The sequence below is a fragment of the Peromyscus leucopus genome, chromosome 8b (assembly GCF_004664715.2).
Source record: "Peromyscus leucopus breed LL Stock chromosome 8b, UCI_PerLeu_2.1, whole genome shotgun sequence".
Classification (NCBI taxonomy): domain Eukaryota; kingdom Metazoa; phylum Chordata; class Mammalia; order Rodentia; family Cricetidae; genus Peromyscus; species Peromyscus leucopus.
Window position 1 is genome coordinate 43,038,252 of NC_051086.1, and position 26,755 is coordinate 43,065,006.

At 45.2% G+C, this 26,755-nt stretch overlaps 1 protein-coding gene across 3 annotated transcripts in view; it reads right to left on the reverse strand.

Annotated features, from left to right (window-relative positions):
• The window catches only part of Tom1l2 (target of myb1 like 2 membrane trafficking protein), a 128,160-nt gene that overhangs the window by 50,802 nt on the left and 50,603 nt on the right, over window positions 1-26,755 (reverse strand). For all 3 annotated transcript variants that reach the window (XM_028856505.2, XM_028856503.2, XM_028856500.2), the window contains exon 2: window positions 6,735-6,819. In XM_028856505.2, the coding sequence (XP_028712338.1) occupies window positions 6,735-6,819 (85 nt within the window). The remainder of the gene's footprint in view (window positions 1-6,734; window positions 6,820-26,755) is intronic.

A 26,755-nucleotide genomic window follows, 5' to 3' on the forward strand; every position in this document is an offset into this window, starting at 1 on the left:
AAAAAAAAAAAAAGACAATTCAACTCACAGTAGCCTTAAATACAAAAGAGAAATAGTTCTAACAATGAAGCATAAGATCTCTATAATAAAAACACTGAGGAAAAAATGAAAGACACTAGAAGATGGAAAGAACCCCATGTTCATGTATTGTCAGAGTTAGTATCATGAAAAAAGTTCTATGTAATCCTGATCAAAATTCCAATAATATTCTTTGCAGAAACAGGAAAAATGATCCTAATAGGCCCTGGGTAGCCAAAGCAGTCCTGGGGGAAGAAAAAACAAACAAGGCTAGAGTGTTAGAATTCCCAGGTCCAGATGACTGCAGAGCCGTGGGAATAAGAACAGCCCTGAACCAGACACACACTGACAGATACCGCACACCTAGAATAACCCACCACACACAGCACCTGATTCTTTATTTTCTCTCAAGACAGGGTTTCTCTGTGTAGCTTTGTCTGTCCTGGAACTCGCTCTGTAGACCAAGCTGGCCTCGAACTCAGAGATCCTGCCTCTGCCGCCCGAGTGCTGGATAAAAGGTGTGCACCACCACGCCTGGCTAGACATTTGATTCTTGACAAAGGTCCCCAAAACACACACTAAAGAAAAGCCAGCATTTTCAACAAACGGCCCGGGGAAACTGGATATCCACACGTAGAAGAATGAAACTCAATCTCTGTCTCTCACCCTGCACAAAGATCAGCTCAAAATGGATCAAAGACCGTAAAGGGAGACCTGAGACTGCCAGTGGGAAGCTCAGGGGACGTCCTTCAAGAGGCTGTCACAGGCAGGAGGTTTAACAATTACAAGTATTTACAAACGAGATTGCATGAAATTTAAAACATTTCTGCACAGTAAATGAAATGATAATCAGAGTCAAGAGACAGCCTCTAGAATAGGAGAAAATCTTTGCCAGCTATACATCTTAGAGGAAATTAATTAATCTAGAACAGACAAATAAATAAACAAAAACAACAGAGGAAAAATCATTCAAATGACCCAAACAGACAGTTCTTAAAAGAAAAACCATAAGCAACCAATAATTACATGAATAAATGTTTGGCATGTTTAGCTGTGAGGGAAACAAATCAAAAGGACATTGAGATTCCATCCCACCTGAGTCAGAACGACTATTGCTGGGAAAAAAACAGGGCCGACGAGACGGCTCTGTGCGTAAAGGCACTTGCTGTGTATACCAACAAATTAAGTTCAATTCCTGGAACCCACATAAAAGAGTGAGGAGAGGACACACTCCACATAGCTGTCGTCCGACTTCCACAGGCTCACTGTGGAATGTGTGTGCGATGCACACAACGCAATACTAATAAAAATACAATTTAAAATAAAAAGAAACAAAAAAATGCTAGAAAGGTTGGGCGGGGTGGAGTCCTGACATGCTGTTGGTAGGAACGTACATTAGTCCACTATGGGGATCAGTAGTTCTTCACAGAGATTAGAACTCCCGTATGACTCAGCCCTTGCTGTCCCAGTGCGCTCCAGCCAACCACAGGCATGTCGCTGGCCTTGGCGTTCCCTTAAGCAAATGTCTGGAGGTAAGGACTCTCACTCCTGTGCTTCTAACATGTGTACTGTCTCATACACAAAAATGTTCTCTCAAATATGCATGAAGAAGTTAAGGCAGAGGAGGATGGATGCTCTGCTAGTCAGCCTCATAGAGAGAGACAGCCATAAGGCTTCTGGAAGGGAGCTTTAAACAAATAACTCAAACTGGAGTTAAAGAGAGGCTCCACTGTTAACAGCATGTACTGTTCTTGCAGAGGACTGAGCTACAGTTACCAGTACTTACATCTGGTGGGTACTTAGCAGCTTACAACCATTTGTAACTCTAGCTCCAGAGGGCCCAGCCCTTCTGGACTCCCCACATTTATATGCAGTGCCCACACAGAGATACAAATACATACACATAATAAAAAAAATGTCAAGACTCAAACCTCTTATTTCCTATCTCCAACTTAAAACACAGTTGCTCTACCTGAGTTCTTGGCGTCTGAGTCTAAGGGCTGAGGAGACAGGAATGGGTGATAAACCAAGGGTTCTACAGTACTGGCTGGTTTTGTGTGTCAACTTGACACAAGCTAGAGTCATCAGAGAGGAAGGAGCCTCAGTTGAGGAATTGCCTCCATGAGATCCAGCTGTAAGGCATTTTCTCAATTAGTGATCAATGGGGGAGGGCCCAGCCCTGGTAGGTGGTGCCATCCCTGAACTGGTGGTCTTGGGTTCTATAAGAAAGCAGACTGAACAAGCCAGTAAGCAGCACTCCTCCATGGCCACTGCGTCAGCTCCTGCCTCCAGGATCCTTCCCTGTTTGTGGTCCTGTCCTGAGTTCCTTTGGTGATGAACAGCAATGTGGAAGTATAAGCCAAATAAATCCTTTCCTCCCCAACTTGCTTTTTGGTCATGGTGTTTTGTTGCAGCAATAGAAACCCCATCTAAGACATACAATATGAGTAATTTCCACAGGGATGCAGATTTTATAAATACAGCATTTGAGCAGCTATCTGCGTGGATGGGCTGGGCTGAAGAGAGCAGGCAACTTAATGGCTAGAGAAGACTGACTTCCTCTCTGCAGGCTCTGCTCACCATTGTCCCAGGCTGACAAGCTGTACCCTCTCTCTACGTGCTCTCTTTCATCTCTTCTTAGATTTCCGTGATGAGAAAAACAGGCACTACCCTGGAGGATGGTGTATTTCTGGCTGACAGTATGCCGGCACTCCCAGATTATGGGTGGAGGGCAATCAGATAGCAGGCAGGCTGGTTAGGTTTAAGTTGAAAATCCTTTCCTAAGAGCTATGCTTCAGTTAGTGCTACCTGAGAACAAAAGAGAAGCATTTCTCTCTGCTGATCTGAGGGAGGAGTGTCAGAGTAGAGCATTATTGTCGGGTTGGAGAAACCACAAAATCTAAAGGCGCTACCAAAGGCTGAAGGGACAGCTGCTAAGTCAAGGGAAACACGGGCTTGTGTGAGAGGTGCCAAGTACCAGGGGCTCTCGGTAGAACGGTGGGGCCCCAAGGGCCTCAAGAACAGTCTGGCTGCCCACACCCTATCAGACTCCTGCAAGCCCTTCTCTCCAGCAGTGGGAGCTCTTCAGACAGCTGCACAGCACGTCTCCAGCCACAGCTTTTCTCTGGAACACACACCCTCCGCACTCATCCTCTCTACTGCACTGACTGGATCTTCCACGTTACTCTGGCTTAGAGGCTGCAGTGTAAGGACTCAGTGAGCTGGGAAAATGGTTGTGAAATGATCCAGACCGTTGGATCCTCATCAGAGCCTGCCTATTATTGCTCTACACTACACCCACTACATGGGGATTATTTATTCCTCTAATCCTCACTATAACTCTATGAGATGGGCACTATTGGCAAACCATTTTTATGTGTGATGAAACTGAGGCACAGGGAGATGGAACACACTCAGGGCTATATAAGTGAGTGGTGACATAAGCTTCTAGCCCAGGTAGATGGTACCAGGCTCCACACCCCTAATCCACACTGCCATGCTTCCCATGCACCTGATACATACACTGTTTTCTAGCCTAGAGGTTCCACCTTTCTCCCTGTCATCCACCTGTCTCGTCTTGCTAAAATCCAAGTATACTGTAAGAGTCTACTGAAGTATCACCTCCTTTAAAAAAGGCTTTTGCTTCAGACCGCCCCCAGGCTGGCTGGGAGTCCCTGCACATGTCTGTCTCTGTAGCTATATGCAGCTTTTCTTGCTCTGTTCCTCTGTCTCTGTCTCAGTCCTTGTCATGCTGTGTTATGATTATATTTACATGCTTGCATTCTTGTCAGACTGCCTTAGGGACTTCATCAATTCTTTACACACTTTAAAATATTTATTAAGAGCTGATTATGGAGCTGAGATGTGGCTCAATTGGTAGAGTGCTTGCCTAGCATACACGAAGTCCTGGGTTTGGTCCCCAGCACTGCATAAACCAGGTGTGATAGCGCACACCCATAATCCTAATACTCAGGAGGTAAAGCAGGAGGATCAGAAATTAGAGGTCTATATAGCACCTTTGAGGTCAGCCTCAGATACATGAGACCACACACACACACACACACACACAGAGAGAGAGAGAGAGAGAGAGAGAGAGAGAGAGAGAGAGAGAGAGAGAATGTGTAAATTGTGTTGTGGGAGAGATGAAATAGTGAGTATAACATATGGAATTCCTGCCCTCATGAAGTGTACAGATTAGTAGGTTGTGGGGCAAGGCAGACATGAAAAGGCATCACAAAGATTTGTAGCCCAAGTATAATACCACATAATATGACAAGTCTAGAGGGAAGGGTCAACAGTGAAATTTGTGTTGAGATCTAATAACTGATGGGAAGCACATAGTGACAGGAAGACCGGCTGGAGAAACATGACAATAGCACTGAGAAGCCCTCGGCCAGGAGCAGGAAGGAGAAGGAAGTGTGTGTGCGTGTGTGTGTGTGTGTGTGTGTGTGTGTATGTGTGTGAGTGTATGTGTATGTGAGTGTGTGTGTGTGTGTGTGTGTGTGTGTGTGTGTGTGAGTGAGTGTGAATGTGAGTGTGTATGTGTGTGTGAGTGTGTGTGTGTGAGAGAGTGTATGTATGTGCATGTGAGTGTGTGTGAATGTGAGTGTGTGTATGTGTGTGTGTGTGTGTGTGCATGTGAGTGTGTGTGAATGTGAGTGTGTGTGTGTGTGTGTGTGTGTGTGTGTGTGGTGTTTTGTTTTCTCTTCCCCCATGTGGGAGAGATTTCATCAGACACCTTACAACAGAGGCAAGCAAACAAACTCTTCAAGAATCACGCACTGTCATTCCAACACACATGAACAAGAGGTTAGCCCACTGGGAAATGGGCAGCCAGGTCTTCGGTGAGCTGTGACTGAGAAAGCAGGTCCCCAGTCTCTCACACCGTGAAAGAAGATCCCAGGATTCTTGGGCTTTCTGCGCTCAGTGCACATCAGATATTTAAGTGGGGACAAAAATGTGAGAATTCAAGGTGCTAAAAGAAAATTAATGAGGCTGAAGGGTCTGAAGAAGGGCTGCAAAGGTGTGTGGTTGAGGGTTTTATGCTAAACTTAAAGAATGCTCTGGAAAGCTTGCTAGTGAGCAAGTCACCTGCTGAAATATGTGTCGGAAACTGCATGGGAGTTAGAGGGAGGAACAAAGACACTTCTCAGGGAAATGTGCAGAAGAAAAGCCAACCCGAGACATTCTTCCCAACACTCCCTCTTCACCACGTGACCCAGGCCACCTGGATCCCTTCTTATGCCACCCTGAGCACAAGTCACACTTCTTTCCTGCCAGTCCAGAAGCCGAGCTCACCCCCGGTCCCTTTAGAAGGCATCTGCAGCACTTTTCCCTGGGGACGGCCATACTGGGCACAGGCTGGGCCACAGCCCCCAGCACCCCCAGATGAGCCCTAGTGGGTGGGTCACACAATCTCCTAAGCTCAGATCAAGAGCTGTTCTCTGCCTGCCCCACCTCAGCACTAGCAGCTCCATCCTTCTGCTTTGTAGGTCCCAAACCATGATGTTATCCTTGACATTTTGCTCAAATCCCACATCAGCAAATTCCATAGCTTCAATTTCTGAATCTCACCAGAATCTAATGACACCTCCCCTCATCTTTACCTCCATTCCAGTCCAGCTTACCATCAATCCACAACAGGATGACTGTAATAAACCCCTACTGGTTTATCTTTATCTGCTCTGTCTTTGGCCTGCCCTGGTGAGCCCATTCTGAACATAGGATGACTATTCAAAATTAAAGCCAGATCATGCCACCTCTCTGCCCAGATCCTCCCCATAGTGCTCAGCCCACCTGATCAGCTTATGTGGTTTGTCCTGTTTACATTTTGCCTCCCTGTTCCAGTCTGGCAGCTCCCCAATGGGAGGGATTGTGTCTTGCTCACTGCTGCGCCCTCCTTATTGACAACTGTGTCGGCAAAAGGCAGACACTGTAAGGGTCTGATGAATGAAGGATCAAGACTGACTTGAAAGAACTAGTGAGTTCTCTAGTAACTAGTAACAGCACCAATGTACAAGCCTAGGCTGCCTGAGTCCCAACTGTTCTCTTCAACACTCTGGAGTGGAGAGAGCATAGTTAAGAGTAAATGGGGTGTCTGTGGTGTGGACAAAACCCCAAGCCAGACTGGCCTATAAGGAGTACAAAGGCAGTGGAGCTCTAGAGGAGGAGGATACGGCACATAATAACACCAAGAAGCAACTCAGCGGTGCAGAAAGGCAAGAGGGCAAGCCGCAGGTGAAGTCTACCCACGCTAGGCATGCTCAGCTACTCTGAGCCATGGGTGCCCCTCTGTCATTCCTGGGTCTGATTACACCCTGGGCCTTCTTCCATGGCACCCTAGGAAGCAACCCAGGGTATAGATGGCCCCTGTGTCTGTAACATGGAAGCAGGGTCTGAGGAAGAGCAGGGAGAGGTAAGGTTTAATACAGGTAACCAGGAAGCTCCATTTCTACCCATGATTCAAAGCAGATGATAGGGAGACGTCACTTCTCTAACTGGAGCACTGCCACTGGGGACATGGCGGGAGGGTGGCGTGGGAAGGAAAAGGACAACTTACTGAATTTCAGCTTATTAAGGCCAAATCAAACACCTTGAAAATAATAGCAATAATAAAACAAACAAACCAACCCACCAGAGCTGAACCCACCACACTGAACCCCGGCAAGCTGTGTAGGACACCCTGCCAAATGGAGAAGCTCCCCAGGAAAACATACCCTTCCTCTGTCTCGTTGATGATGTCACAGATCTCCATGTTCAGTGTCCAATCTTCACTCTGCAGGGAGCCATCCGTGGCCTTCTCTGTGAAATTAGAAAGAAACCGCTTTACAGATCTCCTGGAATAGGGAGCCCTGGAAGGAAATGGACCAGAAGCATCACTTCTGGGGCTGCTGCTTTCACAAGAGAACGTCCAGGAGCACGCTAAGCCCAAGGTTGTCCAGCCTCCAAATCCCGTATCTAGGAGGCCTGAGCCACTGGAGGCCCCAGATCCAAGGGCCAAACCACTGAGCTAGAACACAGGCCCCACCACTGACTAGTTGTGTAGCTCTGGGCAAGTGAATCAGCCTGAAGGTGGCAAACCTGGTAAGCCTTGAGCATACAGTCTATCAGAATGGCCTAATATGTGTAAACCTTTAGAATACAGCTTGGCACACAGCCTGTCCTCTACAGATAGATATCCGCTATTATAACAATGAAAAACCAACCGCAGTAGTTAAAACTGCATCTCAGAAGAGAAGGAAGAAGGGAAAATCCTGTAAGCTGCTGCGGGTATGGCATCATGGTTTGGATCTTAATCCTCCCCCGCCCCTCCACTCCACAAAAACCTGAGGCTAAGAGCTTGGTTGCCAGTCTCTGGTACCACTGGGAGGTGGTGGCACCTGTAGGAGGCTGAGCTGTGTGAATGGTAGCTAGGTCATTAGGAACATGCTCTTGGAGAGGATTTGGGGAACTCTCTGTTTCCTGGATGCCATAGGGAGCAGTTTTGCTCCCCCACATATTTCCCACCAACAGAGCCAATTGACCTTGAACTGACACCATTTGTCACAATGACATAAAGCTCATTAACTGAAACACATGGTGCTGGTTCTTGACATGTAACAACCTTTTGATCATTTAATGGAGAAAGGACAACCCTGGTATTGAAAAAATGGCTCTCGGGGCTGGAGGGATGGTGGTTGGGAACACTAGCTGCTCTTCCAGAGAACCCAGGTTCCAATCTCAGCATCCTCGTGGCGCATCACAAACACCTGTAACTCCAGTTCCAGGAGATCAAATGGCCTCCTCTGACCTCCCTGGGCATGAGGCATGCACATGGCACACAGACAAGCATGCAGGCAAAACATAGTAAAATAATTGTTTTAAAAATGGCTTTCCATATGCAAAAAGATGAAGTTGTACACTTTTCTTATACTATATTAACTCTAAATTTATTAAAGATAGGAACACAAGTGTTGAAAACTGTAGAGCTCTTAGAAGAAAGCAGAGGTAAAGCTCCATGATACATAATTTGACAATGATTTCATGGATATAACACTAACGTCACAGGCAACAAAAGGGAAACTAAAGACACTAGACTAATCCATATTAAGAACTTCTGGGGCTAGAGATGCAGCTCAGTGGCAGAGCTGAGTAGCAGGTAACTCCCTTCACAGACCCTCGATCTAATCTCAGCACACCAAACCCTGCCCTCTCCATGCATTAAAGACAAAAACAGAGAAGAAAGGCAACCTACAGAATGGGGGAAAGTCTTTGAAAAATCATACATATGATAAAATGTAAATGTCCAGAATATAAGGAACCCTGCAACTCAACAACAAAACTTCTATATATATTCATATATATATATGAATGAGAGAGAAAGGGTGTCAGACATGATGGCATATGCCTATAATCCTAAGAAAGGTGAGACAGGAGGATCATGAGTTTGAAGCCAGGTTGGGCTATAGAATCTCAAACAAATAACAACAACAGAGGAAAGAATCCAAATTGGCACTTCTCCCAAGAAGAAATATATTTATATCATTATATAATATTATGTAAATGATCATATAAGAACTATATAATCAAATATATTTACATTAGGGAAATACAGATCAAAACTGCAATAAGCCAGGTGTGGTAAATACTGATGAGGATGAGGCAACAAGATTTTGAGTTAGAGATGTCCTGGACTGTGTATCTTTGGACTAGAGACATAGTTCAGTGGTAAAAAGCTTGCCTAGCATTTGTGAGGCTCTGGGTCTAGTCCCTAACACTACTATAACAACAAAAACTTTTTAAAAAAATTTTTTTAAATTTATTTTTATTTTATGTGCATTGGTGTTTTTGCCATGGGTGTCAGGTCCCCTGGAACTGGAATCACAGACAGCCTTGAGCTGCCATGTGGGTGCTAGGAATTGAACCCGGGTCCTCTGGAAGAGCAGCCAGTGCTCCCAACCCCTGAGCCATCCCTCTAGCCCCCAAAACTTTTTTTTTTAGATTTTATTTTATTTTATTGTTTCTGAGTACTTTGCCTGCATGAATGTCTTTGTACCAATGTATGCAGTACCTAGGCATCAGATCCCCTGCAGCTAGAGTCACAGGTGGTTGTTAGGTACCATATGGGTGCTGGGAACTGAACCCTGGTCCTCTGGAAGAGCAGTCTGTACTCTTAACAACCACTGGGTCATCTCTCCATTCTAATTATTATCTTAAAAACATAATAAGTGTTGGTAAAGATGCAGAGAAACTGTCACCATTCTCTATTCAGAATGTAAAATAGTATAGATATTTTACAGTATTATAGATCCTCAAAAAACTAAGCATAAAATCCATAAATTTTGTTTTGGGTACTTCCTTTCCCAGAGGCACATGTAAACTTATGTTCACAGCAGAATTATCTACACTATTCTAAAGGTGAAAGCTGACTAGTTACCCACCCACAGGTTAATGGAGAGACAAAATGTACATACAATAGACTCGTCAATTGTACAGAGGAAGGAAACTCTGGCGCCTGCTACAGCATCAGTGAACCTTGAAGACACCGCTCTGAGTGAAAGAGGCCAGGTTCAAAGGACAAACTATGTAAGATCCCACTCCTGTGAGGCATCTAGGGTAGTCACCATCAGAGTCAGGAGGCAGAGTGGGACTGCGAGGGACTGAGGAAGAATGGGAGTTGTGTTCAGTAAGTTCAGAGTTTCTGTTTGGGAAGATGAGAGAGTTTTGAGATGGACGGTAGCGGTGGTTGCACAATGCGAATACACCTAATGCCACAGGACTGTATGCTCAAAATGGCTAAAATGGTACATTTTGTTACACATACATAAAACAACTTTAAAAAACATCATCCAAGCTTTATCCCAGGCAGAGACAGGTGGATCTCTGAGTCTGAGGCCAGTCTGGTCTACAGAGAGAGTTTCAGGATAGTCAGGGTCACACAGAGAGACTCTGTCTTGCAAAAACAGAAAGAAAAAAAAAAATCATCCAGGGGCTGGAGAAAGGGCATGTGGTGATTTGAGTAAGAACGGTCCCCAGAAGCTCATATATTGGAATGCTTAGTCACAGGGGGTAGCGGTATTTGAGCAAGATTAGGAGGTGTGACCTTGTTGGAGGAAGTGTGTCACTGGGGTCGGACTCTGAGGTTTCAAAAGTCCTATCAGACACAGGCTCTCTCTCTAGGTCTGTGGATCGGAATGCAGCTCTCAGCTACTGCTCCAGCAACACGTGTGCCACCATTTCCCCACCGTGATGACAATGGACTGAACCTCTACAACGGTAAGCAAGGCCCCAGTTAAAGGCTTTCTTTAAGGTTGCCTTGGTCGTGGTGTCTCTTCACAACAACAGAACAGGGACTATGGCAGCATCACCGCTCTTCCACAGGACTCCAGTTTGCTTCCCAATACCCAGGTCAAGCAGCAGCTCACAGCTCCCACTTCAGAGGATCCAACACCCTCTTCAGTCCTCCATGGGCATTTGCAACTCAGATGCACATATTCATAACCAAACGCACACATACACACACACACAGAGAGAGAGAGAAAGAGAGAGAGGAGAGAGGAGAGAGAGAGAGAGAGAGAGAGAGAGAGAGAGAGAGAGATTCATTTTAAATCACCCAGAGAGGAAGAAAAAGTATAGCTAGATCAATGGGCTCTCTGGTTGGAGAGAACAGCGAACTGGGGTCTTTTGGCAGGAAACATAAGACTCAGAAGAAATGGGCTCAGGATCAGAACTAAACCCTCAGTTACTTGATGCCTTTTTTCTCTGGGCTGTGAGCCCCCACGATAGCAAAGAATACTCTCTTTCACCTTTTTCTAATGAGGGACCAGGCTCTGGTAGACAGACAGACAGGGATAGGGGCCATGGCTAGGTAATAAAGGTAGTGAATTTCCAAGATGGCGGCTTCTACCTCAACCTTCTTACTTAAGACAAAAGCCTGGCAGCTTTTGTCTCCTGCCATCAGGCCCCCTGCTGATACAGCCCTCTGGAGGTGGTGGCTCATACCTTTAATCTCAGTACTCAGGAGTCAGGCAAGTTGATCTCTGTCAGTTCCAAGCCAGCCTGGTCTACAGAGTGAGTTCCAAGACAGCCAGGTCTACACAGAGAACCTCTGTCTCAAAAAACAAAAACAAAACAAAATAAAATAACCCAGCCCTCAAGAAGAGACTGAATTTTCGACTTTCCGAGAACCCCTCTGCTTGGCAGGGAGTCTTTCACTCTGTGTGTTGGCTACCCGTGTGTGTTTCCTCATCCACACAATAAACCGTGTCCTTTAAATGCTGATCCTTTTGCAGTGCTTGAGACGTCTCTACTGCTACCTGCTGCACCTGAGGTTTTTCCTGCTGTTTAATTCTTTAACTGGCAGAGAAAACGAACCTGATCAAGACGCCTAGACTGTAACACTACCACATCACCAGAGTCTAGCACTGGGGAGCGACGCGACACATTTAGGTCTGATGAAGGCCTAGGGTCACATTCCCTCCTCTAAGCTCCCCAGCATGAGACCTTTCCGGAGAGTGTCCAGAACACACACACACACATACTCAGAGGTTCTGAACTGACGAATGGAGGTACTCAGCCACCATTCTGGAAAGCCTCATGGTGAAACAGACATATAACCAAGTCTAAGGACCACTGCTGTAGACTGCAGCCTCCGCTGGTGCTCTATAGCTGCTGGGCAGTGAGAAGCAGACCCCACACTCTCCTCTAGGCGTGCACTCTCACTGCCCTGTATGCAGAGACTGTCACTGTGTGGTGAGGAGCAGATGCATCCTCCTCCTTGGCACTAGGGTACAGGTATCACACCACCCAGAGTGTGTGGCCATCCTCTGCAAGCACCTAGGCTGGACTGTCAATGTGGGTGTCTTGATCATTTACTTCCTCTTAGCTTCCAAAATGGTGTGTGAGACAACTCAGGCCCTTGTCAATCTTGAGAAATGGCATTTAGACCATGTGGCTTTACTTTGCCTTCAAGTTGTAGAAAGGACTGCGCTGGAGTCTGTAGCCTGGTCAGAGGGCACTTCTTGAACCTTCTTCTGGCTCTGCTGTCTACCTTTTGGCTTTGTTTTTGTTTGTTTGTTTTTCAAAACAGGGTTTCTCTATAGCCTTGGCTGTCCTGACCTCACTTTGTGGACCAGGCTGGCCTCCAACTCAGAACTCCACCTGCTTCCCCCTCCCGAGTGCTGGGACTCAGTGCATGTGCCACCACTCTTAGCTGCTGCCTTCCTTTAAGGGAAGGGTACAGACAGGGGCTGTAGAAAAGAACCCATAAAGCAGGACTAAGAAGTTAAAAGTTTGTCTCTTCAATGGAAATGGAACTTGTGCAGTTAACATTCACAAAGAATGTCAGAAAACTGAAGCAGGAGCCACCAACAGCTGTGTGGAACACCTGCTTCATAGAGGCTACTCCTACCCACTGAGAGCAACAATAATCCAGGAAGTTCACTGCACGTTACTGGACCTGTTACCCAATGCGCTTCCTACCCACCGAAACCCCATTTTCTTCTTTCTCCGAGTTGGCCTGGAGTGCCCTGAATGCTATTTCTTTGTTCTGATAACTCTGGGCTACTGCCCACACTTGCTGACTGGGGAGGTAACTTGGCTGTTTTCTTCCCCAGACTCACCAAAAGAATGTCGCTGAATGCAAAATGCTAAACCAGTACTCGTTGGCCTTCTAGTGCCGGCGCCTCTGAAGTCTGTATAGATAGCATCCAAGTGTAGATATGGCAGCCAAGAAGCCAAGCCACTGTGAGCGCCTCAGCAGGGCTGCCTGAGGACTGGATGATGGCAGCGTGTGTAGGGAAGGTTTAAACCATGCTCCAGAGAGTATGAACACTGCTGTCAGGGTCAGGGCTTGAGGAAATCCTGGCCCAGGTCCAGGTAGTCTTTCCTGAATGAAACAAATGCTATGGCAACAATATTAGGGTGATATGGTGGAATGTGCTCGATTGCCTTATTCTGTTCATTCCAGCTTCTGGCCATTAGCATGGCACTGGGAAGTTCACCATTTTGCAACCACGGTCGCTGTTGTATTAGTTTTTAATCCATCCCAGCTCATGGCTAGCAAGAAGGATTTGCCCAGTGCTCCCTGGAGGACTGGGTTTCTACCATAGTATCAGGTTTTATTTTAGGATTTGACAATTTACGTGTCAAAAGAAATGAACTTTGCTCTTGTCTGGCTTGGAGACCAGACTAAATAAGGGAGGCCACACTGAGTGGCCTCGGTCCCGGAATCAGTCAGACACAACTTTGTTCCCATTTGATGGAAATTCTTTTATGAAAAGAAAAATAAGAATTGACTGAGGTGCTTTGTCAGCCTCGATTCCCTCGTGGCTTCAGCAGGCGTGGCTTTCCGGAGAAGCAAGAATAAAGGAGGATTCTTTTGGGGTTGTTCCTTCTAATCAGAGTATCATTTTGTTGAAAATCTCAAAATCCCAGTAACTGAATTAAACGTGCTGACCCTGAGAATAAGTTGCCATGCCTTTGAACCCCTTACTGGTACTATTAGAGGAAGGGAGAGGGTGAATATAAGGTTAATGGATTCTGCCACTAAACCAAACTTAGAAATGATGCTTCATTGATTTAGTATTTCCTCTATAAAGCCTCCCAATCTGTGTCCCTTGTGGCTTTACCAAAGGGCAAGCTTGGTGTGTATAACCCAAGTTCTGTGATGTGCTGAAGTGTCCCTGCCCAGGGAGCCTCTCTCTCTCTCTCACCAGGCTGGCTTGGAAAGGTCAAAAGTACAGTCTCACAGTCAGGTTCCCTTGCTTCAAGATGAGCCTCCTGCTGAGGCAGCTGCTAGAGTAAAGCCACAGATGTGCCTCTTCTGTGTGTGACCCCAGAGTGAGGTACTGAGACACCTCAGGAAAAGCAGGGACTACACACTCAGATCATTTCATGGTGAGGCTTTGTGAACTGACATTATTCTGCCTCTGAGGAGCCCTGGGCTGCAGGATCCTGTGGGACTGAGGCCTCTACCTCTCCAGAGCCTCTGCCTTCACTGTCTTCCAGCTCAAAATGATAGGGGCCTTGTACCATTCCTTCTGGTGCCCGTCTACCTGTCTTTACCAGCTGCCTTCCTACAAGACTCCTTGACAGGCAGGGCACCAGACGGTCCCATCTGGCTCTTAACCTTAGTGATGCTAAAGTACTTTTTCATCCATTCCTCATCTTATACACAAGGATCCAGCACTGCCTGCCTCTGTGCCTGTCACATTTGTACCTTCTGTGGACCCTGGTTAAGAGTGCCTCAAGTTCCTATGTGGTTCTATGCTCATCGGAAGGGTGGAATCTCACCACCTGCCAGTGGCTGAACTTTGTCTGGTGGTGAAGGGTCTATTGGAACCATGCATGATGAAAAGGAAGGGTGAAAAGATAGAGATACTCTTTTGTTTTGTTTTGTTTTTCAAGACAGGGTTTCTCTGTGTTGCCCTGGCTATCCTGGAACTCACTTTGTAGACCAGGCTGGCTTCAAACTCACAGAGATCCACCTGCCTCAGCCTCCTGAATGCTGGGATTAAGGTCATGCGCCTCCACTGCCTAGCGGAGATACTCTTTCTGGAAAAAATAAGTGATAACTAAAACAATTACTCTTTTTAGTCCAGTGAATACATCTGTGCAAGTTTTAGGAACCAGCTATATATCCTATATGTCAAACATGCTTTCACTGCTGGTAAGTACAGCTTTGATTTGGATGCATGAGTTCTAATACTATATAAAAAACAAGGCCAGTTCCTATTTATACAGGGGCCATTTATCTATCATTTGAGTACCAGTACATGTCTCAGTTTGATTTCTATTGCTGTGACAAAACACAGTGACCAAAACCAACTTGGGGAGGAAAAGGTTTATTTCAGCTTCTATCTTTCAGGCCATACTCCATCACTGAGGGAAGTCAGAACAGGAACTCAGGGCAGGAACCTAAAGGCAGGAACAGGAGCAGAAGCCATGGAAGAACACTAATTACTGGTTTGCTCCTCATGGCTTGCTCAGCCTGTTTTCTTATACCCAGGCCCACCTGCCCAGGTGTAGTGCTTGCCCACAGTGAACTGGGCCCTCCCTCATCAACCATTAATCAAGAAAATGCCTGATCCTATGGGTTTCCTCTCCTCAGATGATTCTAGTTTGTGTCAAGCTGACCAAGAAACTAGCACAGTAAATATGGATTCAAGGAAATTTTGTTTAAAAGGTGATGGGCCTTCTCTCATAAACTGAGGTATGATGGGGCGGTTTCAGAATTTGTCTAAGATGAACAACACCACATCCAAACTTGGGTTTTGTTACCAGATGGGACAACACTGAGTAAATATCCAAGCCTTTGAAGCAGAACTGAGATCAATCATGTAATCCTAGCAAATGTGAAGTAGAATCCTGAGTTTAGATTTGCATTTCCCTGGCAATTTGTGATGTTGAACATCTGTTCATGTAAACACATAGTTACCAGCCATTTGTGCATCTTCTTTGGAGAGACGTCCATTAAAGTTCTTTGCCCATTTCTTTTAATTGGGTAGTTTGGTTTTTTCTATGGTTCAGTTTTGAAGTTTCTTTACATATTCTAAATATTAATTCATTAACAGATATATTACTTGCAAATATTGCCTCTACTTTTTGTAGGTTGACTTTTCATTCTCTTGAAAATATTCTTTAACATATAAAAAGTTTTGTTTTTGTTTTTTGAGATAGGCTCTCATTATATAGCATAGGCTGGCCTAGAACTTGGGATCCCCTTTCTCCTACCTCTGAGTGCTAGGATTATAGTTGTATACCACCACACTCAACCAAAACTTTGTATTTTGATGAAGTCACATTTATTTTTTTCTCTTGTTGCTTGTATTTTTGGTGTCAAGATCCAAGAAATACTTGTTAAGTCAATATGATTTTTCTCCTGTTTTCTTCTAAGGCTTACAATTTATACTCTCTTTTGGGTGGGGGTTGTTTGGGTTTTGGTTTGGTTTGGTTTTGGTTTTCATTTTTTGTTTTTTGTTTTTTCAAGACAGGGTCTCACTATGTCGCTCTGTCTGTCCTGGAACTCTCTCTCTAGAGATCAAGCTGGCCACGAACTCCGAGACTGCCTACCTCTGCCTCCCGAGTGTTGGGATTAAAGGTGTATGCCATCACTACCAACAGACTCATTAATATCTTTATACTATCTTCCCCTCCACTTAATTAAAAATTGTCTGTCCATTTATTTTTATCTTTAATTTCTTTCAACACTATGTGTCTATGTCTGTGTATGGTTTATTTGTCTGGACGTTCTGAGACAGTCTTGATATGCTGCCCTGGCATATCCAGGCAATGCCACAAAGAGCTCCCTTAGCAGGAAGAAGTCCCTAAACTTGGCCTTGTTCCTCTTAGGGTGAAGGAGCAACAACAGCACATTTTTTAAAAATAATTCTAAATAGTTAAACCTCCATAAGGTTGAATGGTTCTCAACCTTCAGGTCTCAACCCTTTTTTGGGGGAGTCAGATGATCCTTATACAGGAGTCGTATATCAGATATCCTGTATATCAGATATTTACATTACAATTCATAACAGTACCAAAATTATAATTATGAAGTAGCAACGAAAATAATTTTATGGTGTGTGTGGGGTCACCATAACATGAGGAACTGTATTAAAGGGTTGCAGCCTTTGGAAGGTTGAGAACCATTGCTCTAGAGAGTTTAGAACCAGCTAGTAAAAAGAGCTGTACTTGGCCCTTGGACAGGAGGTGGAGAGGTGGCATGGTGCTGATGTCAGTCTCCACAGCAGCCTCTTGCCCTCAAAGCTATGATCTCAAATCTTCACGGAATGCACACTCATCCCTTTAAACAGAAAAACAGGAGAGAATGAAAATTACTGCTTACCACGCACACGACCTTCATTCCAGGCCAATCGATCTCCCATAGCCTCGTGAGCATTTTGCACATAACCATACCTGGCTTCTTACAGCAGTGTTTTGTAGTTCACAGCATACAAACCGCCACACCCCCGCAAAGTCTCATTTTGGGGTGAGCAGACACAGAGGAGTGGCTAGAAACCCAGAGGCTTACAGGCCAGCAGGTCTTGAGTATTCAGCGTGACAGAAACAAGAAAAACTCTTGGAAGAAGAAAAACAACTCCTGAAAATGGTCCTCTGACCTTTACATGCACAGTGTGGCATACACATTCCCATGTTCTCACACACACACACACACACACACACACACACACACACACACACTCCCATGTTCACACACACACATTCCCATGTACACACACACACACACACACACACACACACACACACTCATGATTATTTTATTCTTTATTGGGAAAAAATTAATATTCAAATAAATCACATTTCAAAAACTCTATTTATATAAAAATAGCCCCCAAGAATATTGAAGCAGCTGTCAGAGGGAGGGAAAATGTTTGGCAGTGTACTTTTCTTCAGTGTATGTGACAGAGGGCTGGTGATATGGCTCGTTGGGTAAAGGTGCTTGCTACCAAGCTTGAAGATCTAAATTTGGTCGCTGGGACCCACATGGTAGGATAGAACGGACTCCTACAAGCAAGCTATCCTCTGCCTCCTACACACAAATGAACAAACATAATAAAAATAAAATTTACAAATATGTGACAGAATAAAATCCAATTTACTAGCTTCGACAATTCAAAAGAACTTCAGTATTTCCTTGGGATATAAAGCTCACTGCTGAGGTCTTTTCAAAGACAAATCAAGCACCGAGTGGTAAAAGTCTGCTTGTAGACTCATCTACTTTATGGATCTTCCACTGCCGGGAAAAATCTGCTCTCTCCCAAGAAAAGAAACTAGGAGGCTAGGCTGTGTCTTCACCATTCATCTTCCTCCACCTGTCAACCTCCACAGTAATCTTACTGTCCCTGCCATCCTTGGGCTCTCTGACAGAGATGACAGGAAAGGGCCCATCTCCCACGGGTGCTATGGACCACTTTGATGTCCCCTCAGAAACTCATTGATGTCTTGATCACAGAAACCCTTTGAGAAGAGCAGATAGCATCTTTCATGTGTTGATGGCTGCCAAGGCAGGGTTTCTGAACCCTCCAAGACCCATCATTTATTTATTTATTTCCCATTTAGATGTCTTATGTTTCTTTTTGTTCCTTAACTATCCTAGCTAGCATTTCCAATTCTTGGATAGAAGTTGTGAGAATGATCATCTTTGGCCTAGACTTCCTAAAACACAACCACACCATGAGAGCCCACAATGAGATTCAGCTGAGCTCTGGTCCACAGAGAAGCAGAGTGTCTGCTGGAGGTGAAAGCAGCAGTGACATGGGGATCCAGGCTCACCTTGGCCCTAGGCTCTTTGCTCCAGCCTGGCCACTACAGAGCCCCCACCCTCACTTGGGCCTTCTGATGGGCCACAGCACCATGGAGCTTTCCAGGCAATGCTGTGTTCTGAGAAGTTCTACCTTTCTTACTGGCTCATCAGGACATTCTCCACCCTACCTACACTTGAAGTTGAATGGAAGAAGGGTATCTTTGTGTCTTTAAGTGGCTGACCTTGTGGGACATGGTGGCACATACCTATAATTCCCGCATTGGGAGGCTGAGGCAAGAGGATCACAAGTTCAAGATCAGCTTAGGCTACACAGAGAGCCTGTCTCACAATTCCCACCCCACCCTATCTCCTGCATAAGAAAGAGGCTGGTCTTGTACTACCAGGACCCTTGAATGTAAAGTGTTGACTGCAATTTCTGCAGAGGCCCCAGGTGGCAGGGGCTGGGTGGCTGCCCGCTGGGTAGCAGGCACTAGGTAGTTCAGGGCAGAATAAATGCACTTCATTTATGCATCACAGTGGCAGCCTTGGATAGCAGTGAACTCAGACTCTGCAGTCTTGGTCTTTCCCATGACTGGGATACCCCAGGGTAGTCACAAGACCTTTCCCACATCTGCAAAATACAGTAACAACAGATTTCTTTCACAGTGTTGCCTGAAGGGAAACCAAATACTAGAGAGAAAACACCTGTCAGACCCCCGTCCCAAAGACCCCTCCTCCACAGCTGTACCACGGGCTGATCCTTCCGTTCTTCCTGCTCCTTTTCTGAAGGTTCTCCCTGGCAGCATCAGTCCCTCCAAACCTCCTTCAGCACTCATGTGTCACCACTGCCACCTACAGGTGAACAGCTCACCAGCTTCAAGTGCCTAGCAGCTCCCAAATGTCCTTAGCCTTTTCATAGTTCTGGGTTTCTGAGCAGGAAGGGCTTATTATGGAAGACAGAGAAAGAGCTCCCTTAGCAGGAAGAAGCCTCAAAACTTGGTTCGTTTCATCTTTAGGGTGAAGGAGCAACAGCAGCACGATTTTTAAAGTGAATCTAAATATTTAAACCCCTAGAGGATTTAGAACCAGCTGGTAAAAAGAGCTGTACTTCACGGCCCTTGGAGGTGGGCAGGAGGGAGAGGAGGTACAGTATTGTTAGTGCTAGTCCCCACAGCTAGACGCCCCCACCCCAAGGTAGCCTCCTGACCTCAAAGCTACTGATCTAAATCTTCAAGGAATGCACACTCATCCCTTCAACAGAAAAACAGGATGATAAAAAACTGCTGCTTACCAAGCACACTTCAGTCTGGGCCACAGGAGTGGAACTTGTGCGTGGCCTATGCTGAGCAACTGCGTGACCACTGGGTTCATCCTCAGCTCTCTTGTCAGCTTTTCCACATACATTGGGTGTTTCGGTCTCCCTTTCCTTTCCAGTCAGGTTTGTAACTTATAACAAACGAAGAAAATGAGGCCTAGGAAGTCACCAGTCCCATGGTGCACAGCAGGAGGTAGGAGCTTCCGGTAACCACAGGACCCACATCCTTCTGGTGGACCTGGTCTTGTAACCCAACCTGTCCCCAAACAAAGAACAGCAGGGGCAAAGAAGCAGACTGCAGTGGCCTTCCTAATTCTGCAGGTGAGGCTCGGACCGTATTAGAAGTGCAGAGGACGTGCTGTGCTGCCCTTGTCCTTTTCTTTCTTAATAACCTTTCTATGTTGAAGTGATTTTTGGTTTACTGGAAAGTTGCACCACCAGCCCTGCATTGCCATGTTAGTTTCCTCCCACGTTAGCATGTTATATAACCCTCGTGCATCTGTCAAAACTTCCAAGTGAACACGGTGTAGTACTATTAGCTAAACTCCAGACACTGCTCAGATTTCTTCAACCTTTGCTCTGCATCCTTTCTGTGCTGAATCCAACCCAGAATACAATACTCCAGTTAGTTTTCACCCTTTTAACACTGTTCCATGTTCTTCAAAGCCTGACAAACCCACAAACTCACCAACTTGCTTTCCTGCCTGGAGAGTTCCATCCCGCAGGCTGCTGTGTGTGAGCCAGGATTCCACAGGGCCTCATTAGGGCATCACATCCACCCCTACCCCAAACAAAGAGGCCCTTCAGGCCAGCCCAACAACAGAGAAAATAGGAGCTTGTTAGCCACACAGGCCCAAGGCTGCTGACCCAAGTTCTTTTTCAACTGGAATTCCCTTAAGGAGAATCCACAGATTTCAAACGCATGGGGGGTATGTTCTCCAGGTGCAGTCACAAGTCTGATGAGCTCCCTTCTCTGTACGTGATGGAATGTGTTATGTGGGGAGTAAACGAGTACAGAAAGGGCTCCGGAGGGCTGGGCTGGAAACACTGTGGCCACCACCACAGCCACCAGCTGCCACCAGGAGAAGGGGCCCCTGAAGAAGCCAGCAGGCTGGGATGATGGCTTCTCCCAGGCAAATAGGCTGCTCTCTCCTGCTGACTGAGAAAATAAAAGTCCTCTGGAACCCAGTGCTCAGGTAGAGCTATGGCTTAAGCCTAGAGGAGAGCTTGGCGTGGGAGCAAGGGACATCCCAGACATCTTTTCTGCGTCTCCTTTCCCCTGCAGGCGTGGCTACCAACTTCTTCAGAGTGCATCACGGTCCTACATATGTTACCCGTGCGCCTCTAGTGGGCACAGTTCTTTAAGAGAAGACACCAGATAGCCTAATTACAGTCTCCGCTTATGGGAGTCAGGAGTACTATTCATTGGGGAAGGAAAATATGAAAGGCCACCTAGAGACTTTCTGGTTTAAGTCCAAAACATGAGCTGAAGGGCTAGTGTAGGTGGTAGAGTTGCTTGCTTGACATACCGAAGGCCTAGGTTCGGCCCAGCAGCACACACAACAAACGAACAAAATGTATGAAGCTGAGCGGCCTCTCCCGCCAGGCACTGTGCTAGGCTGTGATGGGAACAGAGCCTTTGTGCTGAGGGAGTTTAGCAGACCACAGACTTGCAAGCAGAGAGCTAGGACATGAGGGACAAGTGTCAGCATGGGTGTGTGTACAAAAGGAGACCAGCAGTCCCAAAGATGAGGGGTGATTAGCAATGACAACAGAGGGAGAGGAGGTTCATATAAAGGTGGGAGAGCAGGAATTTGGAGGATGGGGAGCGGGGAGCAGAGCTGTCAGGGAGGCAAAGAGCGAAGACCAACTGAGAAGAGTCTTTTCCCTTCCTGCAGCCGGGGCTTTCAATAGGGGTGCCTGTGACACATCACTCTGGGAACAGCTCGGTGGCTGCACTATACAGACTGTAAGCAGGAAGTGCTACTGGAGTCAGGGTCAGAGCAGACCCCGTCATGCCAGGCTCATCCAGTGATCCTCAGTGGGCCAATTATAGAGCTAACTAACAGTGAGAAGCAGAGAGAGGAGGTTTATTCAGTGTGGCCACACTGGGGGGAAGAGGGACCAATAAAGAGGTCCAGAGACACCCCCTCAGGTCCACCTGCACAGTCCTAACATGATTTAGAGTTAACTAGAGCAGAAGGTATGTCCAGCTAAGCAGTCTTAGCAAGGGTGATCTTGCCATTGTATCTTGGCTTCTTTTCTGCAAAGTGGTCTGAGAAGTTATCAGAGATGTGCCAAGTTCTTCTTCCAGCTGCACAAGGAAGCCTTTTCTTTCTCCAGCTCGATATTCCTGACAGCCAAAGGGAGAGGTACAAATGTCTCTTGAGAATACTTTTGTTCCTTTCAGGACAGGTACAGAAGCAGGGACAGGTCACTGTAACTGCTTAGCGAAGTAAGGGGCCAGACATCACACTGGTCGAGGGCATGCTTTCCAGTGTGATAGACAGGGAGGCAGTTGGGCTCACTGACACTGGGCCCATTTCATATACTCACCAACTCAGTTTAGTCACTGAAAGGTGGGCATAACAGGAATACCTCCTCAGAGTACACTAGGCAAACTAGTGATACAAACATGAAACCACAAATATAATAGGGTGTAATAAATATGAATCACAATGTGGGGGGGGGGAGGGACGGAGAGAGGGAGGAGGAGAGAGGGAGAGAGACAGTGCTGGGGATCAACACAAGCCAGTCAAGAGTACTACCATTGAGTCTTTGCTCCAAATATTCCATCATACCGAGATATATCAACTTTTGGACTAATACAGATAATGTTATGAACACAGGTTGATCTTTCTCTCTCTCTCTCTTTCTCTCTTCTCTCTCTGTCTCTCTCTGTCTCTCTCTCTCTCTCTCTCTCTCTCTCTCTCTGTGTGTGTGTGTGTGTGTGTGTGTGTGTGTTTCTCTGGGGATTAAAGCCAAGGTACTGACTGTCTTAGACAAGCACCCTGCAACTGAGCTGAATACCCGCTCCTATGAACTGCACTTTATGTGTATTTAGGGACTGGATTTGAGGAAAGATGGAATTCAAGAGAAAAAGGCCTGAATGTCTCCAAGGCTTTCAGCAGCACAGCCTCCCAGTGGTAGAAAAGGGTAGCTGCCCTGACTCCCACCTAGGGAGTGGGCGAAGAAACCTTAAGTATGCTCTGCTAGCCAGGGACCAACCAACTCTATGAGGCAGCCAGGGGCCAAAAACATCACCATGAACCAAACTGACAGGAAGATTTACTTTCTGCCTCAAAGAACCACTATTAAATTCCAAGCCAGGATAAAGCTTTCCAGAAGTTACCAGGGGCTCATGCTGAGTGTGCTTACTAGTGTCAGAGTGCTTTAACTAACTCCTACAAAGAGCTGCTCTTCAGAACTGGGTACCCCTATTACAGGATCAGCAGCACCCAAAAGTACCTGTGTCATCATCAACAGCAACACATCTGGGAAGAAACAGATATTAACTCAAATGTTATTCATTCAGAGACCTAATCAACAAAGGAAGACCAGTCAGTAATAAAAAAACATCCAAGTCAAAACAGTGAAATAAAACATTTACATTGAAATTAGCATTTATCTTGAACAGAATACCGCCCACTTCTGGGAAGGTCATAGTGAACCATATTATGCTTTGATAAGGTAACATGAATTTCACAATTCTGAAAACAATCTGGGCAACAGCTATCAAGGGATATGACAGAAAAGGAGGTGGGGTTTTGTTTTTAAAAATTAATACATAAAAATCTTTCTGAGGTCATAGAAGGCTATTATTCTTAGACCTAATAATCTCTTCAAAACTCAGAATAAAAATAAATACACTAAGGAAAAAATAAAACAAATACACTAAGGATGTATTTATAAAGCCATGCATAGTTCTGCAATCCTACTCTTAATGGTGCACCCAAGGGAAATGAAAGCGTTTCTATACATAAATTAGCTCATCAGTGTTCATGGTGGCTGTGCTGGGTGGTTTTATGTCAACTTGACATAGGCTAGAGTCATGAGAGAAGGGAACTCCAATTGAGAAAATGCCTCCATAAGCTCAGGCTGTAGGAAAGCCTGTGGGGCATTTTCTTAATTAGTAATTGATGGGGGAGGGCCCAGCTATCCACTGTGAGTGATGCCATCCCTTGGAAGTTGATCCTGGGTTCTGTAAGAAATCAGGCTCAGGAAGCTATGAGGAACAAGCCAGTAAGCAGCACTCCTTCATGGCTTCTACATCAGTTCCTGCCTCCAGGTTCCTACCCTACTTGAGTTCCTGTCCTGATATCTTTTGATGATGAACTGTGATGTGGAAGTATAAGCCAAATAAACCATTTCCTCCCCATCTTACTTTTGATCATGGTGTATCATCACAGCAATAGCAACTCTAAGACAGTGGCATTTGTCACAATTGCCAGAAAGTATAAAACCAGATGTCCACTGCATGGGCAGAACAGGAACAAATATGGCACATCCATACAAAAGAACCTCATTAAGCACTAAAAAGACATGGAAGCCAGGTGTGGTGGTGCACACCTGTAATCCCAGCACTCAGAAGGTTGACACAGGAAGACTACAAGCTTCAGACCATCCTGAGCTACATAGTGAGACCCTGCCCCCAAAAGGTCTCATTCTGACTTGTGCCATACCATGGCTGAACCTTGAGGACATTATGCTAAGTATAATGAACCAGTCACAAAAGGACAAATATTGTGTGGATTCAATTATAAGGAGTGGCTAGGGTCGTCAGATGCCAGAGGGAAAGGAGAATGCTGGTTACCAGGAACTTAGGAGAAAAATGGAGGAGACTGTAAGTGCAGAAAGATGAAGGAGTTATGAAAATGTTTGGTGGTGGTGGTCACACAAGAGTATAAACAGTACACTTAAAAATGGCTAAAATGGGGTTGAGAGATGGCTCAGCAGTTAAGATCACTTTTGCTCTTGCAGAGGACTCGGATTCAGTTCTCAGCCTCCACATTGATGGCTCACAACCACCTATAACTCCAATTCCAGGGGACTCTAGTTCCATTTCCTTTTCTGGCCTCCATGAGCACTTTATCCTGAGTGCTGCAATTAAAGGCATGCGTCACTACACCTGACTTCAGTTTTAAATTTGTAACCACAGGTAGATCTACAGAGGCAGAAAGAAAGTCACCAATTGCCTAGGAATGTGAGTAGGGAGTGGTGGAATGAATGATGGAAATGTTCTCCATAACTGTAGTAATAATTGTACAACTCAGGATAGACAAAAACCCACTAAACTCTATACTTTAAATAAGTGAATAAGAATTATATCTTAGCCGGGCATGATGACACACACCTTTAATCCCTGTACTTGGAAGGCAGAGGCAGGTAGATATCTGTGAGTTCAAGGCAAGCCTGGTCTACAAATCAAGTTCCAGGACATCCAGGGCTACACAGAGAAATCCTATCTCATAAAAAAAATTATCTTAATATGAAGCTATTGAAAAGAAAAAAAAACTACCCAGAACATAATCAATGTAGTATTATTTAAAATTCTTAAAATTTCTCAAAAGGGGTGGAAGAAATGAAGAGGCTCAGTGGTTAAGAGTAATTGCTGCTTTTGCAGACGACCTTGGTTCCCAGCACCCATCTTGGGTGATTTTCAACCAACTGCAAGTTCCAGGGAATCCAACCCCCTCTTCTGGCCTCTGTGGGTACCTGCACTCACGTAGTTCACATACATATACTCAAGCACACACACACACATATACATAAAATAATAAATAAATATATTTCTTAAAACTTCAACAGAAGATTGGTGGTTAAGTAAATCATGGAATAGTGACTCAGTTGGATATTATACAGACATTATAAGTAGCTATAAAAACCAGAGAGAAACATTATGCAATGATGTAAAGAAAAAAGTCTAAACTAATTTTTTAAAGGATGTAAATGGAAAATGCCTTTCAGAGAAATGGGGGAAAGGTGAAAATAATGAATATGTAGAAGTATTTGACTTAGAGGCAATCTTTTGTTGTTTTATTTTTGTTCTGGGATAGGGGATTTTTTAAAATTTTTTTTTTATTTTTATTTTTATTTTTTTTTGAGACAGAGTCTCACTATGTAGCTTTGGCTGACTCAGAACTAGCTCTGTAGACCAGGCTGGCCTCACACTCATAGAGATCCACCTGCCTCCACCTCCCCAGTGCTGGGATTAAAGACATGTACTGCCACATGTGGCAAAACCTGTTATAAAATGAGAGAAAAGTAAAAGTTTTTTTTTAAAAAAAGTGATATTACACTACAAAAGAACAAGAAATAAGCCAGGTAGTGGTGATGCACACCTTCAATCCCAGCACTCTGGGCAGAGGCAGGTGGATCTCTAAATTCAAGGCCAGCCTGGTCTACAGAGTGAGTTTCAGGGCAGCCAGGGCTACACAGAAAAGCCCTACCTTGAAAAACAAAACAAACAAAAGAATAAGAAATAAAATGGCAAGCGTGTATGGAAAGGAAAAGCTGGTACAGGGGGGCAGGGGGCAGGGGTTGCGTGCATGACATACACATTTGGTAGTGACCATACCTAGGGCCTCATGTGAAAAAAAAAAAAACAGTCATTTAATTTTTCCATCAGAAATAGCAAGGCAGATAAAGGAACAACAACAAAAAATTTATACCAATTATTTAGAATGATGATAGCAGTACCTTCTTACATTTGTGATACTCAATTTAAGTTGGACATTTTCATTTATTTTTATGTATTGCAAATAAAGTTCTCAAAGGAAAGAAAGAAAGAAAGATATGAAACAGCAAGTCCCTAGGCTGGCCTGAGTACAGCAAACTTCTCATTGAATGCACTGATTCTCTTCTCTTAAGGATAAAGCTGCCACCCCCAGTTATCTCTCAAGGCGCTTCATCCTGACCAGCCTCCCTGCTAACAACACTCCTTGTCCCAGAGGAGGTCACCCAGGAAGCTGTGAACTCCTAGTTAATTCAAGGGGCCCAAACTGAGAATCAGTCTGAGATGGCAAATACAACAGGGCTCTGAATTATTTAGGAAGCTGTTCCTATCCATCACCACTGAAAAATCAGAAATATCAACACAGAACAAACAGGAGAGAGTATACTTAAATGTAACCATATTTAAATATTAGGAGACTCCATGCAAGCATGTAGTTCCTTGTAAA